The sequence below is a fragment of the Lethenteron reissneri genome, chromosome 36 (assembly GCF_015708825.2).
Source record: "Lethenteron reissneri isolate LAM-NWPU_2019-01 chromosome 36, ASM1570882v1, whole genome shotgun sequence".
Classification (NCBI taxonomy): Eukaryota; Metazoa; Chordata; class Hyperoartia; order Petromyzontiformes; family Petromyzontidae; genus Lethenteron; species Lethenteron reissneri.
In genome coordinates, this window is record NC_083814.1 from 12,871,250 (window position 1) to 12,888,768 (window position 17,519).

Sequence of the window (17,519 nt, forward strand, 5' to 3'; positions counted from 1 at the left end):
AGCTTGTGCACGTTTTATTTTTTGTCCACAATAAAGTGGGTGATATATAATCAGCTCTGCAACAAAGCAAAACGGAAATTGATTCAAATTAACTTAAGAGAAAAGTACTTTCTAAGGTAATGCTACAAACTAAGCCATCACTATCTTACAGGTTCTCTTTAATACTAAAATTTTTAATGCAGTAAAAATCATAGTTTAGCCACTGTGTAAACGGCTGCCAAAGCCTGAAAAAGTTTCTGTAAAAATGTTTTTTACAATTGCTTACGAAAGAAAAACTGAAGATTGCATCATGGGATGGGTCGGTGTCAATTACAGGGCAAGGTTGGCAATCGCACATTTCCAAAGACAAAACGACCCCCTAACTTATCCGTTTGCAAATTGAGTGGGATTTTTGGCGACGATGACTGTCCCCCCTTCCCCCTGGTCCGATGGCGTAGCTTGTGGTGGGGCCGTCGGCGGAGAGGAGCGGTTTCTCGAGGTTGCTGCTGCTGCTTGTTGATTGGTGGCTCACTTGTAGTAGCGGTGAGTCTGGCCGTGCTGGATGAAGTGGTGCCGTTGGGTCTGCTGCTGCTGTTGTTGTTGCTGCTGTTGTTGCTGCTGCTGTTGTTGTTGCTGCTGGGATGCCGGAGAGAACGTGGCCTGCCCAACATACCGAGACAAACATTCCCCCCCCCCCCATAGCCTTAACAGACGATAGAAGCAAGTGCTGCTCGCGAGCACTGGTGAGAGCCAGCACAGCACACGCCGTTGTAGGTTGCCAGCACCATGCCCGGCTGCCCATCTCCCTGGTGGTGCTGTTTACACACCACACCCAGGTCTCCAGCTCGGGGAGACCCAGACCCGGTCAATATAACAGTTACTGGTGATGGCCACGGACGGGAATCGAACTCGGGTTTCTGAGTAGCAAAGTGCGCGAACAACTGCACGACTTCTAACTGCACGACTCCCCACACACATGCAGGCTCTCTCGTGCATGCAACAGCCATCATTCACTACAAACTGACGGTGGTGTTACCACAGCGCTCGTGCCAGGCTAGGTGTGCTTTCACGCTTGCTGCCAACAGGAGGTCACGGGACAGGCCCAGGTGCTATGGGTTGCCCTGATATGACTGTCAGATTGTGGAATGTTCGTGTATGCGATGAACACAATCCCGCCAAACTCTTAGTGTGCGTACACAATGCCGAGACTCACCGAGTGCGACGGCTGTGGGGGTGTGCTGCTGTGCTGGAAGGCCCCGGGAGAGGCGGGCCTCGTCTGATGGGGGTAAATCATGCCGGACTGGAAATTACAAAAAGCAATGCGCGCACACACGCATTCATTACCACCTCTTACGGGCAAGCAGCTCGCCTCATGCAAGAGCGGCAGTTTTTGCGCGTGTTCACGGGCGCACTGCACCTTGGCGGGCGGCAGGGACACCTGCAGCTGGGTCGGCTGCAGCAGCGTCTGTCCTGCGTGCATCGACTGCGGGTGCAGCGATCGCAGCGACGCCTACGCACAGACGGGGGGGGGGGGGGGGGGGGGAGTCGCGTGAGAACGTGCGCTCACAAACGCGGGTAAATGGGAAATGGGCGAGAAGGGGACGTGGCTGGCGCTGGCTCACCGCGTCTGAGAATCCCGACTGCTGGTTGGCGTGCTCCAGCTGCTTCTGCAGGGGCATGCTTGTCGCTGGCGCTAGGTACCCTGCCCATCGCACACGTACACACGCACACACGGCTCAGCCACAGGGGCGCTGTTGTCATGATCGCCACTGGCGTTTGCGCGTCGGGTGCGCGGTGTAGGCACTGGGCACTCGGCCTGTACTGTTGCATCGCTTCTTACGCTCGCGACCAAGTCAACTCTCCATTATCCAGGGTAATAGTGGCGGGGATAAAACATAAACCACCAAGTCTCAAGACATTTCAGGAAGTTCCTGTCAAGTACAGGGCGATGTTGCTGCTATGTGTAGACCCAATTAAGAAATGTGAAGGTACATTTCTCAGCAATGGGATGTTTGCCCCATACCAGTTGTATTGAATGTTTTGTTTTAGCCATGGGAGGAAACCAGAGAACCTCAAGGAAACCCGTGCAGAATCGGGTGAGAACATGCAAACTCCACACGCGAAGATGCGACCGAGTCTGGAATTGAACCCAGGTCCTGCTCGATGTGAGCCACGAGCGTTACCAACGTGCCACCCCGTTAAACCTCAACGGGCAGTCTCTTCGTCGTGGAGCGTGCGAGTGTGCGTGGGATGTTTGTGCGTGTCTGTACTTGAGTCCGCGCGCGAATGAGCGAACGAGTGAGTGCGCCCATGCGTGGCTACGAGAGGCGCAGGCAGGGTCACACCTTGCTGGGGAGGGAACTGGGTGTGCACGGTATATCCCGTCTGCTGGTGGGACACGTAGGGAGGGTAGGACTGGAAGGCAGACGCCCCTGCAATGGGGGGGGGGGGGGAAGGGAAAATAATACTTTTGCTCGATGCTCAGCATTCATATTATCGTGACCATCGCAACTTCCACTCACTGTTAAGTGCGCTCATTATTACTTCTCGTTTTACGACTGCGTTTACCTTGGAAAGCCTCCCCGATAATTTTGCACAGTCGAGAGCGATGTTGCCGCTGTGCGATGCCAATTTACTAATTTGCAGGTGATTGTAGATGTTCTTTTTAGCGTTGGGAATAAACCGGAGCATGCGGAGTAAACCCATATAGAACACGGGGAGAATGTACAAACTCCACACAGAAAGGTGTCAAGAGTAGGCAATCGAACTCGGGTCCTTCCTTGCTCAGGCACAGGTTTACCAGCGAACAAAACAATGAGCTTTACTTGAGTTGTTCATGAACCAGGATTTAAGGGTTAGGGCAGGATGGGTAGGAAAGGGGTCTTTGCGAAACGGCAGTGTTGCCACATCTGGAGATTTCATTGTCGTTTCTCAGCTCCAGGATTATATCGTATTTCTTGGAAAAATTATCATACGAAAAAAACCACGCCAATGCATCCTTAATATACAATTATTTTGCCGCAAATGGCAAATATTTTTTTTTACTTCAAGCTAAGTTCCAAACAAGAATCAATATCCTCTACATAACACAAGGCAACCAATGCAGGAATGCTCTGGGCGGGTGTGTTGGAATGTACGATGAGTAAATATCGTATATTTTGGCCCCTCACAATTACACGACAAGGGTCGAAATGATTGTACAAACGTGAGTACTTTCGTACATTGGCAACACTGCACTCCGATGTAACAGGCACACACACTGTTGCAATTACACGCGTAACAACACACGCACGCTCACCTCTGATTGGCTGGGAGCCGGCTGGGTAGGTGGCAGGGACAGCCTGCCCACCCGTGTAGGGCACGCTGTGCTGTGATTGGCTGCTGGCGTAGGAGCTGTGCCCCGATTGGCTCGTTTGAAAATGTGCGTGTTCGGGCTGGCTTGACGTAAACGTTGTCTGGCTTGGGTAGGCCCTTCCCTGCATTGGGGGAAAACAATAACTTAAACTTAACGTCTCAAATGCCACTTCGCAAAGCACAAGCAGTCTCATGCTGTAAATTAGGCTCCCCGAGTGCGGGTGTTTTGAATGTACGGTAACGGATAAATTGACGCGCGCTTTAAATTGTTTAGCGTCCAATAGAAAAGCATAATAACGACGCTGGACTGTGATGGCTCGTGAAGAGAAGCCCGGCGTCTTACAGCCTGGAACGCACAGCCTCGGCGACCCAAGGCATGTGTATACAGGATAAAAGCCCTTTAGTTTTTGGGTTGCGCACCTTCCTCGGCCCGTACCGTACCGGGATGGTGGTGTGGCTGTAAAGTTGGTTCTTTGGCCGATCTCCCAGCAGCCCGTGCGCTCGGCTTGGTGAGATGTGGCTTCCTGCACAGACGCGCCAACACACACGCAATTCGCAGGCAAACAGACACGCGTGCATAAGTAAACACAAGCGCATAAGCAAAAACACGTGCAAACAAATACACAACCACACAAAACACATGTACGCATGCAAACACACATTAAAACACACAAAGATCTCCCCATAGCCTGTACTGACTGTTGGGTCAAGTGCCGTTAGTGAGCACTTAACACACACACAAACGTGGGGACACACGCACAGAAGCATACGCAAGCACATGCACACACACAAGAACGTGTAAACACACATGCAAACGGGAACACGTGTCATGCAAAACAAACGTGCAAACAGACTACCACGTGCGCTCATGCACTTGCTGCTCTCCACTTGCACACGACAACAGCTCACTGCAGCGATGGTACAACGCGTACAGCTGCGCATCCCACGTCGCGTCGCTGGTTCCACTCACCGTGCATGATGAGGTGCGAGCCAGGGTGAACCGTCATGCCCGCTGGGTACGGCTGCTGGCTCAGTGCCGCCAGCTCGCTGCGGAATGGGGGAACGAGGCGCGGTGAGAAAAGCGCAATGCCGACAGACAGTGCCACGGAGGTTTCCCCGGAGTGGTCATTTCATCGAACCCCGAGAGACGATGGGCCCAGTGAACCCGCCTACCGATTAGCACAGTTTGGCTACGTACGGTGCGAAAGAAGTTCAAAACACAAATACATACAACCAGGATATGAGCTCACAACCTGCTGGCTCTGCCGCCGAGTCACAGACAGCTGGTAAATACGCAGCGAGATGTAACTCGCAATGGAATTGTCGCCCGCTTCCTTGTGCAGGATTGACCCAGAATCCGAAGCAGAATCCTCTTGAGAAGAGTTGGGACTCTTCTCGTGTGAACAACGGACTAATGCTGTGGTGTGTGTGCCACGGTGGCGAGATATTAACTACCTCGCCTGGTATACAGGTCATGGGTTCGATCCCGGCCCTGATGCCTGTTGTGGATTTGGAGTTTGCATGTTCTCCCTGTAATCGCGTGGATTTTTCTCCAGGTACTCCGGTTTTTCCCTCCACGTTTAGAACGACACACATTTAGAGTTTTTGGCTGCTATAAATTTCCATGTGATAAGCCACTTCGTTGAGTGATCATTTGTGGCAAGGTCGCTTCTGACAAGGAGCTATATAGCTCAATGGGGCTTAGCTGCTAAAATAAAATATAGTTTATAGTGCGCAGCGTGTAGGCTGTGGCAGGAGGGGCGGCCCTCACTTCTGTTCCTTGATCTTGGCTCGCCGCTTGTCCTCCTCATTGAGCACCTTCTTGAGCTGCAGGAAGAGCTGGTGCTTCTCATCCTGCAGGGCCTGCAGCTTCTCCTCCAGTTTGGCGATCTACAATTCCCGCAATGACGTGACGTTAGGCATCTCACGATTCGCATATTACCTCAATAAACTTGAATGTTGTGCTCGCTGTACGTGCATCAAATTGTGCGTATAATTATCGATTGTTTATGTATTTATATAGAAATTATATTTAAAAAATATTTTATGAACAAGACGCAAGAAATGAGACAAACGATATAAAGTAGAAGTCACAAAAACACACAAAATTATCGAATTGCGAGTCCCAGTGGTGAGAATTTGTTTAATTGGGGAAGGGGTGAATCGTTACATGCCCTAACGCTAATCGTGTTAACACCAACAGCCGGGGACGGTGGTGCACACAGGAAATCCAGCACCTTGGCCGCGGCAAGGGCTCATGGCTCACACAGATTTGTGAAACTTCCAAAGCTGCTAGGCCCGTAATGTGGCCAGGATATGGCATTATAGAAAGTGGGTTGCTAAACCCGTGGCATTTGAGTTTTTATTCCCCACCCCAGATTCCTCCCACATACACAACACTAATTATAATATGGAACAGGCCAGACATTGGTGTTCTCCCAGATATATTTAGAACATTATTACACCAACACTTACATAACACTTAGTGGTATGTCAGCAGTGTCAAGCATCAATCGGTTGAAAGAACACTGATCCATCTCCTCTGTTACAAGGGAGGCCCAGATAAAACATCGTCACATTAAGGCATATATTTGGAGTATAGAGCTGGGCTCTCTGATTATCTAAGTAATTGATTACTCTACCGATTATCGGTTTGAGTCACTCGACCAATCAGGTAACAATGAAAACAATTGAATGAAAAGTATCACCTCTGTTCCCACGTGTACTGCTGGACGGGAGGTGGTGGGCGGGGCTTGGGACGTCATCAGCATCATCAGCAGTGTCACGCTGGGCGTGGCTTGTAGGGGGTTTCCCTCCTTCGGGAGGCAGGATGTCAGGGCGACCGCCAGTTTTAATGGAGCCCGGGTAATCGACCACAAAACAAGTAGTCGATTACAATTTTAGTCGATTAATCAACTGTCCCAGCTCTATTTGGGAGTGAGTCTCATTGTGGAGGTGCGGTTTCACAAATCTGGTCAGTCTCTCCATTACAACAGGCAGCTTACATTGTTGTAGCGGTGTAACAATTTACTCCCCGCATCGCAATTCAGGTCACGATTTTATTCAGGAATCAATTGTTTATTTTTATATTGTGATGAATAGTAATGTCCTCTAGTGGCTGAACAGTTCACGTGAATCCCTTCCAAAATTCATGAATCGAAGAAAAAAATTTACACAAGCGATTCAAAACTTATTTCATGAGCTTAACGAGTCATTAATACACTGACACATGCGTATCAGTATTTGAGATTCAATAGCTGCCGACCCAAATTTAACTGAATAAATTGCTTGATAGCATACTATCGCAATCCATAAGAGGTCATATAAAAGGTAACATTGTTGCATGCCTCTCTGCTGCACAGATTGCAGCTGCCTCATGCACCCCTCATATCATGCGTCAGTGAAAATAGAAGTGATGTCATGCATCACGTGGCATGCACCCATTGCTGTTTCATGCTGTGCAGTGTAACGTGGCGTTCACGTTACCCAGCAACTCACAACGGCGTGATGATGAAAAACATGCATAGGTGGCCATGCGGCTTAGAGGTCAGAACACCAAGCTGGTACTGCTTTGACCTGGGATGCAATTCAGGCAGCAGCCATGAGATTAAACTAGGTTCTCAAGTGGAGAGCTGATGATCTTGGGCCAGTCATCGACTGAAAAAAAAAACACTTTAAATCCGACTGAATGACACCTCTGAAAATGAAAACGATCAGTTTGTCAGTCATGCAACTAACACACAGCAGCGTGCAAGGAAGGTGCTGCCCTCTATGTGGACCAAGGGCCACTTACAGGGATCTTAGAAGTAGTTCAGTGATGTCCATTTCAGCGAGTCGCTCAAAAGCTTGCATGCACTGCTCTGCTAGATTATCTAAATGGATTATTCACCTTATTACACGACGCCAATAGCATAACATTAGAGGATTTACACATTTTTAAAGCATTAAATGCATTTGGTCAGGGCACAACGAGTCCAGTTGACTGTGGCTGAATCAACACTCTTTCAGGACGCTCACTCCCCCTCTCATTCGCTAACTCTCATCCCGCTCTCATTCGCTAACTCTCATCCCGCTCTCATTCGCTAACTCTCATCCCGCTCTCATTCGCTCACTCTCCCTCTCATTCGCTAACTCTCATTCCGCTCTCATTCGCTCACTCCCCCTCTCATTCGCTAACTCTCATCCCGCTCTCATTCGCTCACTCCCCCTCTCATTCGCTAACTCTCATCCCGCTCTCATTCGCTCACTCGCCCGCTCATTCGCTAACTCTCATCCCGCTCTCTCTCGTGCCAGACACACACCTGCTCTCTCGTCTCCTCCAGGGACATGCGCTCTTCCTCCTCTTTCTTCCGCCGCCTCTGCTGCTCTTCCTTCATCTTCTGCTCCATGATCTTGTCAGCCTCCTCTTCCTCTGAAAAACCACACAACACGTTCCTGGGAATGGGCGCTGGCACTGGGCGCCAGTGGTACATTGGTGCGGAGGCACAAGGAAGCATGCATGTGCTGGTGTCAGCCACTTGGTGAAAGGCACCGGGCTCTAGCTTTTGAGGCGAGGAGTGGTGGGTGGAAGGGTGCAGTGGTGGGTGGGTAGGAGGGTGCAGGGGTGGGTGGGAGGGTGCAGGGGTGGGTGGGAGGGTGCAGGGGTGGGTGGGAGGGTGCAGGGGTGGGTGGGAGGGTGCAGGGGTGGGTGGGAGGGTGCAGGGGTGGGTGGGAGGGTGCAGGGGTGGGTGGGAGGGTGCAGGGGTGGGTGGGAGGGTGCAGGGGTGGGTGGGAGGGTGCAGGGGTGGGTGGGAGGGTGCAGGGGTGGGTGGGAGGGTGCAGGGGTGGGTGGGAGGGTGCAGGGGTGGGTGGGAGGGTGCAGGGGTGGGTGGGAGGGTGCAGGGGTGGGTGGGAGGGTGCAGGGGTGGGTGGGAGGGTGCAGGGGTGGGTGGGAGGGTGCAGGGGTGGGTGGGAGGGTGCAGGGGTGATGACTCACCTTGGCGCTTGCGCTCCCGTTCGCGCATGATGTGCCTGTGCAGCGCCACGGCCATCGTCTTGGTCATCTTGGGTCGTTCCAGGAGGGCCGGCATCTTGGAAGTGGTGTACGTGGCTCCGTGTGGGTCCTGCCACGCCATGGGGAAATCCCGCGTATTGTATACGTGAACACCACCACAGGTAGAAGCAGCTGCTAAATGCAACTACACTCCTGTAGCTCGTTTCACCATCACACCATGTCCAAAATACAAGTGGCAAAGCCAACACATCAGGCACTTGATGATCGTAAGGTCTCTCTGTCGTCACTATGACCGTCAACGACTGACTTCCAAACATATTTTAATGATAATCAAGCATAGCTCCATGAAGTTAGATAGAAAGTTAAGCCAAACACCTCTTTAATATTGCAAGCGTAGTTCCAGTGAATCAGATTACATGTAAAGCATAGCTCAGTTGAATCAAGATGCAAGTCAAAATGCATGCATACACAATGTTATCATATTGACTGATAAAAATATAAAATTACGAAAGCTCAAAGCAATTAAAATCAACAAAATATATTACAAGTTTAGTAATGATCAAAGAAATACGATTGCATAAAAAAGATACTTTCGTTAAATGCAATTAAAATGTATGTCAAACAATAATTGCTCAAAGTAATCAATATACGTCTGCCAGCATGATTCAACTGCATAATTTCGCACGTAAAACACGCACACATCAACAGAATTAGACAGCATATGAGGTAACATAGCACGGGGTAAACAGGTTACGTGTTAGCCGGCACAACTCAATCGTTACCCGATGACATGTCACGCACAACTCAACGTAATTGTATTGCATGTTTACCCCCACAGCTCAAAATAATTTGAATACACGTGAGCGAGCATGATGCAAAGTCAACCGATTGCAATTTGTGTTCGCGTATCTCAAAGTAATCAGATTACACGTTAGGCAAAAGGTCATCATTGTAAGCAGATTTGAAGCCAACACAGCTCAGGGAAGCCAAGGCTGCATCGCAAAATAACTCGGTGTGAAATCAATGCTTTATCTGGGCCAACTAACTCTGAGCTATATCAGAATAAGAATATTTATACTGGAGGAAAACGATTAGATTTAAAGCTCCTTTTCAGATGTCCAATACTAAAACACGATAGGAGTGCAAAGCATAGGAAAGATAAGCAAATGACTAAACAACTTTTTTTTTAATTTCACCAGGTAAAGCCCATGAGCTATTCGCTTTTTAAGAAAGCGACCTGGCCTCAACGAAGTTGGCTCATCATCATCATCATGTGGAAATTTATAGCAGCCAAATACTCCCAACGCGTATCACTGAACGCGTTCCCGGTGGTCAAGATGTCTTTGCAACCCCGGCATTGCCTTCTGGCCTTCTCCCTCTGCTCGTCATCGTTAACGATCTTAAACACAAACAAAAACCAAACGCGACTCCACTATGTAACACGATTTTTGTTCCTGGGAAGTGAGTGTTATTTTATAATTGCTTATGCCTCAAAAGTATAGAAAATGGCTATTATTCCCCACAAACTTTGCTTTTGTGACCAGGACATTGTGAAGGAATGACACAAATGCACGCCACGTTTTCTCATTTAAAATAGGTAAATTTCACATCACTGTCCTGGTCACAAAAGCAAAGTTTGTGGGGAATAATATCAATTTTCTGTACTTTTGAGGCATAATAAATGAGGAAATAACACTAACTACCCAGGAACAATACAATAATACATTTGTTACAGTGTTATGAATGGAGCGGATTAACTTTGCTTTTATGTCCTGGACACAAAAGCAAAGTTTGTGGTGAATAATACTAACCATTTTCTATACTGTTGAGGCATAAGCAATTGAAAAGGAAACAATTTTTGTTATACTCTTTGGTTCTTTCGAAATTTTTTTTATATTTGTTGTTACACAGTGATATTAATGTGTCGTATGATAACATAACGATGCACACACGTTATTTTCTTAACAGTTAATGCATTGACTCACGCAGCACGACTGCTGCATTGCGCGGCCACTTTACGCACTGTTATGAGTAGTTTATCGCGCCTGTTATTGTTGTTGTTCTTGTGTGTAAGTTTACAATATTGTTGCTGGGTCTAAGCTTAGTCGGCGGTTGCGCTGAGTGACGCGGCCCTTGAGTAGGCCTCACCTGGCAAGCCGAGTCGCCGCTCTCACAATTCGCGATGTCTCCTTTCTCCCCGCCTCGTCAGTCCTATCCTCACCTCCACGTTCTTTACGATTGTCGTTGCTCTGTACGTGTTTGTTGTTGTTGTTGCTGCTGCCGATAGTTGTTGATGTTGTTGTTGTTTAACCGCCGCTTCGTCTCAACGTCCTCCGCGTTCCGCCATCTTGGGAGTATCTTGAGCCCCACTACGACCAAACCTCCAACTCTCGCGAGATTCGGGAGAGTCTTTGCGTTGTTATCCGAAGGCAAAGTCTCGCGAGAAGTGGAGGTTGTGTGACGTCACTCACTCACCTCCAGGGAGCTTCGGGGAGGGGGAACGGGTGGGGGGGGGGAATTAATTAAGTGATTAATTCCTGGGCCCAATCATTTAGATTCCATTAAATGTTTTACATTCCTCCTTTTAATGGTCCCCATTGCAATGCTGTGGTTGAGTTCACACTCCATATCTATGGCATTGTGGAAAGCAACAGTTTAATGTAAAGGGCCATTGCCCAAAACGTCGCCTATCATAAAGTTTTTTTATCGTTCAAGACACACACAGTGTGGTTTAAACCGTGGGTGCTGAGTTATTTTGTTAATTGCCAACTCAACAGAATCACGACCAAATTAAAACATGACGTCATTCCACCCGACTTCACCTGCGTGACGTCATCCGCCCACTGACGTGACGTCATTCCCAGTGAATGTTGGGGGGGGGAGGGGCTAAACCACCCGGGGCAGATCGCTGCGCATGCGCACTGAACCCCCCTCACCCCTCCCCTCTCCCTCTCTCTCCGGTGAAGATGGCGCCAGCAGTGAGTCTCCTCGCTCCGCGGTGTCCCAGAATTCGCGTCGTCTCCCTCTCTCTTCCCCCGCGTCCGCCTCTCCCGGCACTCGCTCGCACAGCCAGCGGGAGAGTATTCCTCACGCGGCCGGGCAGGCGGCCGGGCGAGTTGGCGGCGGGGGACCCGTCTCGTGGGGTTGATGCGAGTGGAGGTGGTAGGCCCAGGCTGTAGGCCGCGTGGCACCGCGGTGTGGCGAGGTTGCTCCACTCTGCTCCGCGGGCAGTGGACGCGGGGCCCTTCGAGGCTCTCCGATGTGGGGCTTCGAATTAGTTTCGCTTTGTAATTTGGGAGCCGCTTATTGGCAACGCGGCCGCTGACTAAATCGGGTGGTCTCGCCAAGCCTCAGAGCATGGTTAATGCCTCGATGGAGGCACTATGCCACCACGCACAACCGGATTGTGATGGCGCGCTTTCGTGTTAAGTTTTAGGGCAGCAGAGGGCAATGCAGCAGCTCGCATTGCGCTGTACTGTACTTCTATGTCCGCGAGGTACCAATCCGGCGAAGCCTTGTGAATAACCCGCGCGACTCGGGAAGGCCCTCATGCAGCAGTGGATTAAGGGCCGTGCTTACGCATGTACAGCGCGCCTTGAGTGATCGTTTGAAGGTGACGCTGCTTTACATTGCTTGGCGGAGTTTGGTTATGGACATTTTAAGTTGAGGGAAACTTTTTGTATGTACAGTATGTTGAATTTCTCTCGCACCGTACGTAGCCAACTGCGCTAATCGGAGGTGCGGTCGCTGAACTAAGTGCTAGTTAAGTTGGACGAGTTCGTGGTGTCGGCTTACCCACGTGGCTTTGAACCTTTTTTTTCGGGCCAAATGGTCCCGGTGCCATCGAGGCCCGTGGAGTATCGAGGCAAGACCGAGGCACGGGCACCCTGCATCGTGTTTAGTCTTTACTTTATCCCACTTCTGCCTCACGAAGAGAGTACTTGGGCCATTCTTATGTGACTAATAACGAAGCAATCGATTAAATCGCAGTTGATAAGGTATATGGGCCCACGGTGCAGCCATGATATTGTTCACGTGGAAACTGATAATGTGTCTTGTGGTCGATGCAAGGGCATTTCGATTAAATCCTAACACGGCTTGATGTTTTAAATACAGTAATTTTTGGCCTTTCATAATTACGTGCCTAACGTGTATGCTCGTTCGGTCCTCTGATTCAGCGCTCTCACAAGAAGCCAGGGGTGCAGAAAACCAAGGGTGGCAAGAAGAAGAAGCTGGTGCTGAAATTTACGCTGGACTGCACACACCCCGTGGAGGATGGCATCATGGACTCGGCCAACTTTGTAAGTCCGAACACTGCTCTCCTCCACGCAGGCAGCCGGGTGGCTAGTGGTGGTGGTGGCGGCTCACGCCTGTAATCCAACACTGGGTGAGGGGGGGCAAGGTTTGGTGGCTCGCACGTGTTGCGAAACTTCCGTCCCATTGGCGTGGAGGAATCGTGACCCTGGCTCGCCAGGAGAAGGCGTGACAGCAAAAACGTGGACTCCACCTTTTCGATCTCTATGGGATAGAGCGTTTCCCCCTCGCACGCATGGATTCTCACCGGGCACTCCTGTTTCCTCCCGCATGTAAAACACTTTAATTGTGCCGGCTATTGCATGGCTGCCTTCCTGCTTGCCAATGGTTCCTTCCACGTCTGAGTCCTCTTCGAGAGTGATTGAATACTGTACAAGTTATAAATTGGAATTATTGTTAAACCACGAACGTTCACCATCTACATCGTACACATTCGGAACGTACACGTTCATTGATGATTCTAAAGCGCACCATATATACGTTCATGCTGCTTGATTGGTGGTTGTGGGCTACTGCATATTCGTTCATTCCATAGATTCATACCCCATGTAGTGTGTTACACTAAAGGTAGAGAGGGGGACAGGAAACATGGTTATTTCTCGAACAAACTAATGCACAAAAGCATCTTAATTTTGTACAACATAATAAAGCCCAAAGAGGTTCACGTTATTACACAATCTTTACCTAAACAGTAAAGTAAATTCATTTCTATAAATGTTATTCTCCATAATAAAGTGTTAATGTTTGTAATTTAGATTAAGTAACATTTTAAGACACTTTCATAGCTGAGTTCAACTTTGCTGAAGGCTCTCCACATTAAATTACACTTCTCCTGAAGTGGTTGATTGGTTTGGGTCGGAGCAATGAGCAGACTCCACTAAAATCCTGGGTTAAAAATCGGGATTTCAGTGCCAGTTATTAAACCGGGTTGTGTAATGATTTGATGACCTCGGTTTCGTAAAAAAAAATACTGCGGTAAAAAACTCAATTACATTTGATTTCTATTTAGTCGGGCCGATTTCAGCTGAGAGAATTTTTATTTTATTTCCTTCCATGTGTGATGGAACAGATCCATAACAGAGTGCAGCAGCAGCTCTCTCCTGTAGATAAGTGGAGATTTGAAGAGATCTCAGACCTATTTCTGTCACCTGTGGTCCATGCTCGACCACGCAGTGATACTGTTCTGCAAGTTCCGCTGAGTTTGATGTCACTGGTAGCACAATTGCAATAAAATTATGTAAAGAGATCAATTTTGTTGGGGGGGGTTCCTTGTGTAGTAGTTATAGCAGCTGCCAGGGTTGCGGGGTGGCCTGGTGTGGCGTTGCGTGGTGACCTGGTGTGGCGTTGTAGAGTGGCCTGGTGTGGCGTTGCGTGTGACCTGGTGTGGCGGTGCGTGGTGGCCTGGTGTGGCGTTGTGGAGTGGCCTGGTGTGGCGTTGCGTGTGGCCTGGTGTGGCGTTGCGTGTGACCTGGTGTGGCGTTGTGGAGTGGCCTGGTGTGGCATTGCGTGTGACCTGGTGTGGCGTTGCGGAGTGGCCTGGGGTGGCGTTGCGGGTGGCCTGGTGTGGTGTGGCGTTGCGGAGTGGCCTGGTGTGTAGTTGCGGAGTGGCCTGGTGTGGCGTTGCGGAGTGGCCTGGTGTGGCGTTGCGGAGTGGCCTGGTGTGGCGTTGCGGAGTGGCCTGGTGTGGCGTTGCGTGTGGCCTGGTGTGGCGTTGCGGAGTGGCCTGGTGTGGCGTTGCGTGTGACCTGGTGTGGCGTTGCGTGTGACCTGGTGTGGCGTTGCGTGTGACCTGGTGTGGCGTTGCGGAGTGGCCTGGTGTGGCGTTGCGGGTGGCCTGGTGTGGCGTTGCGGAGTGGCCTGGTGTGGCGTTGCGTGTGACCTGGTGTGGCGTTGCGGAGTGGCCTGGTGTGGCGTTGCGGGGGGCCTGGTGTGGTGTGGTGTTGCGGAGTGGCCTGGTGTGGCGTTGCGTGTGACCTGGTGTGGCGTTGCGTGTGACCTGGTGTGGCGTTGCGTGTGACCTGGTGTGGCGTTGCGGAGTGGCCTGGTGTGGCGTTGCGGAGTGGCCTGGTGTGGCGTTGCGTGTGAACTGGTGTGGCGTTGCGGAGTGGCCTGGTGTGGCGTTGCGTGTGACCTGGTGTGGCGTTGCGGAGTGGCCTGGTGTGGCGTTGCGTGTGACCTGGTGTGGCGTTGCGGAGTGGCCTGGTGTGGCGTTGCGTGTGACCTGGTGTGGCGTTGCGTGTGACCTGGTGTGGCGTTGCGTGTGACCTGGTGTGGCGTTGCGTGTGACCTGGTGTGGCGTTGCGGAGTGGCCTGGTGTGGCGTTGCGGGTGGCCTGGTGTGGTGTGGTGTTGCGGAGTGGCCTGGCGTGGCGTTGCGGAGTGGCCTGGTGTGGCGTTGCATGGTGACCTGGTGTGGCGTTGCATGGTGACCTGGCATGGCGGTGTGGAGGTGGCCTGGTGTGTTGCGGGTCATTCGCACGGCACTGAACGTGGCTGTGGGACTAGGGCCACCTTCCCTAGTCCAGTCTAGGGTGCTCTTCCCTAGCACCCATGGTGCGCTGTGTCACGGGCAACAGGAGCAGTTCCTGAAGGAGCGCATCAAGGTGGACGGCAAGACGGGCAAAGTGAGCGAGCACTCGGCCGTGACGGTGGAGCGCAGCAAGAGCAAGATCACCGTCTCCTCCGAGATCCCCTTCTCCAAGCGGTGAGGAGGGCGCGCACTGTCCACTTACACCCACATGGACATTCGCACCCTGGGCTTAGAATACTTTATTTGTTGAACCCTAGGATACAAATATTACTATAGAAATTACCCCCCTCCCCGACAGGGTCAGAATTAGGCTGGTTAGTTAAATTACTCTGGGAGGAGTTGTAAATAATTGTCTAACCCCAGGGTTTTAATTCTATGGGGATCAATTACCATTTCAGAGCACTGGCCTTGCCAAGTGGCAATAGCCTTTGTGCCGTCACTGCCTAAAATAAGTAACACTAGCCTTACTACCCAGCTTCGCCCGAGACTTGGATTCTTGTTTTGGATTAATTCACGGCCTAAACGGAGGCCGTGAATCAGCAGGCACACTGTGACGCTGCCACATACGGGTGACATCACGGATGTGAAGTCACCGCTCACCTGCCGTGCAAAATAGATCTATTATTGCGCCCCCACATGCCACATTTTAAGTTTGTTGTATGTTGGGAAGTATGTAAACATTTTGAACAGACACATTCACAAGTTTCCCTTTTTCATATATATAGATGAAGCCATGTTTGGTCATTCCACCACTGGCTGAGGGCCACGCTACGCGGGTGACCGTGCGGGTTAGTTGACCTGCACTGGTTGGTGAAGACGTGGAGCGTATGAAGCTTAAAATACAATTACCTTCGATGCACGGCCCTCCTCCTTTGCCCACATCGTAGCACAGCCGCGCAGCAGTCTGACAGCCAGGCGTGCACGATGGGTCGACCGCGGTGCGCGAGGTCCCCACGGCGTTGTCCGTTGTGTTTGTTTGGCGCCGGCAGCATGTGTGACGTACCCAATCCTGCCCCTCGACACCTTGCAGGTACCTCAAGTACCTGACGAAGAAGTACCTGAAGAAGAACAACCTGCGGGACTGGCTGCGTGTGGTCGCCGCCAGCAAGGACTCTTACGAGCTGCGCTACTTCCAGATCAACCAGGACGAGGAGGAGGAAGACGAAGAGGACTAAGCACTGGGCGTGCCCCCCTCGTTCTGCTCGCTGTCCGGTTGTTGGCCGCGCAATGCCAATAAAAATGACTCGTGGAGTTTGAGACGGAGCCGTCTTGTGTTGTGATTGCCTGATCGGGCGAGGTTGTCCACGGTGCGAAAGATGTTTATTAAGTACATACGGTTTAGTTTTCCTTGCCCGCACCTACGATTTAGCGCAGTTGGCTATGTATGGTGCGAAAGAAGTTCAACGTGCAGTGGTTCATGCGCCGCGAAGCTGGAAATATTGCCGTCAGTTGCAAGTGGTAACATGATTGATCCTGGGCCTCCATAGGTCAACTCGGCCTTAATTCACATCAACGGGGTGGCCGTGGAATGACGCCACAGCGCTGGGTGTGGCGCCACGTGTTGCCATCACCTGTTGGCCTGTTGTGCTGCCGTACGTGGGCATTGTCTTTGCATCGGGTGGTCGATCGACAGCCTGCACCACATCAGGCCTGCCACATAGAAGAGTCTTTAACTAGAAAATTTCCCCATGTCACTGCAGGCATCTTGGCCACACTAATCGAGGGCTTTAGGGGGGATGGTTTTGACTTTGCGATGCTTTCTAACTTCAGTGCTGTACTCAGTCGCGTCTGTCACTGAGGGTCTCCTGCTTAGCTGCTGCAGGTGACCGAGATTTGTTAATGTGCAGCCCGCCCAAGGTAGTCGGTCTTAAATAATATTCTTGTTCCAATTGCATTCCGATTTTTGGTAATTTGGATTATTGTGTACGGTGACTTGAATCGCAATGGCCATCACTTAATGAATCCTTAAATGGCGAAAATGTCTAGGCGCATTTTATATATTTTCCGAATCCGTTGGGAGGTTTTCAGGCAAGACGATAACCCCATTGAATCAAAGATTTGTCAATGTTACCCTCGGGAGAGGTGCAATGGGAACGCGTGAACGATGAACCAGAACAACACCTGACATTGCGCGCACTGCCTGGTGGGTGGAATTTGCCGACGCATGTTTCCACCAACCCTAATTTTTAGGCTGGTCTGTTTGGCTTCGCGATAGATTGAAATTCACGTCCAGCATCCCCAGTGGGACTTGCAACGCTCCAGTTTCCTCCACATGCGGCGTCCAAATGTATCCCCACATTTGCCTTCGAGTTCTAAGACTTGAAGGGAGGATCGCCGTTGCCGCAGCGTG

General features: G+C 50.7%; 2 protein-coding genes across 6 annotated transcripts; one reads left to right on the forward strand and one right to left on the reverse strand.

The window, feature by feature from the left end:
* On the reverse strand, window positions 1-10,707 carry GPS2 (G protein pathway suppressor 2). 4 transcript variants are annotated; one of them, XM_061566197.1, is made up of 13 exons: window positions 10,475-10,707; window positions 8,309-8,435; window positions 7,635-7,744; window positions 6,042-6,149; window positions 5,105-5,223; window positions 4,304-4,380; window positions 3,775-3,857; window positions 3,278-3,455; window positions 2,325-2,411; window positions 1,602-1,681; window positions 1,397-1,489; window positions 1,193-1,255; window positions 1-639 (listed from the first exon to the last, which is right to left on the reverse strand). In XM_061566197.1, exons 2-13 carry the CDS (start codon window positions 8,400-8,402, stop codon window positions 508-510), a joined length of 1,224 nt encoding a protein of 407 aa, XP_061422181.1. In that variant the 5' UTR covers window positions 8,403-8,435; window positions 10,475-10,707; the 3' UTR covers window positions 1-507. The 4 variants fall into 4 exon arrangements, with proteins under 4 accessions (XP_061422181.1, XP_061422179.1, XP_061422180.1 ...); XM_061566195.1 differs by having other exon boundaries at window positions 1,193-1,279; XM_061566196.1 differs by having other exon boundaries at window positions 1,193-1,279; window positions 10,548-10,703.
* A 487-nt stretch (window positions 10,708-11,194) lies between these two features.
* RPL22 (ribosomal protein L22) lies at window positions 11,195-16,426 on the forward strand. Of its 2 annotated transcripts, none has more exons than XM_061566207.1 (4): window positions 11,195-11,304; window positions 12,505-12,627; window positions 15,145-15,343; window positions 16,200-16,426. In XM_061566207.1, exons 1-4 carry the CDS (start codon window positions 11,241-11,243, stop codon window positions 16,342-16,344), a joined length of 531 nt encoding a protein of 176 aa, XP_061422191.1. In that variant the 5' UTR covers window positions 11,195-11,240; the 3' UTR covers window positions 16,345-16,426. The 2 variants fall into 2 exon arrangements, with proteins under 2 accessions (XP_061422191.1, XP_061422192.1); XM_061566208.1 differs by having other exon boundaries at window positions 11,218-11,304; window positions 15,216-15,343.
* The last annotated feature ends 1,093 nt before the right edge of the window (window positions 16,427-17,519 follow it).

Bases quoted from the DNA above. Each gene is read 5' to 3' on its own strand.
- GPS2 (XM_061566195.1), bottom strand. From the start codon at position 8,402: ATGCCGGCCCTCCTGGAACGACCCAAGATGACCAAGACGATGGCCGTG. The intron at 5,224-6,041 runs GTGATACTTTTC...CGGGAATTGTAG, and splicing joins CAGTACACGTGGGAACAGAG to ATCGCCAAACTGGAGGAGAA. The intron at 1,490-1,601 runs GTGAGCCAGCGC...GTCTGTGCGTAG, and splicing joins AGTCGGGATTCTCAGACGCG to GCGTCGCTGCGATCGCTGCA.
- RPL22 (XM_061566207.1), top strand. From the start codon at position 11,241: ATGCGCACTGAACCCCCCTCACCCCTCCCCTCTCCCTCTCTCTCCGGT. The intron at 12,628-15,144 runs GTAAGTCCGAAC...CTGTGGGACTAG, and splicing joins TCATGGACTCGGCCAACTTT to GGCCACCTTCCCTAGTCCAG. The intron at 15,344-16,199 runs GTGAGGAGGGCG...GACACCTTGCAG, and splicing joins GAGATCCCCTTCTCCAAGCG to GTACCTCAAGTACCTGACGA.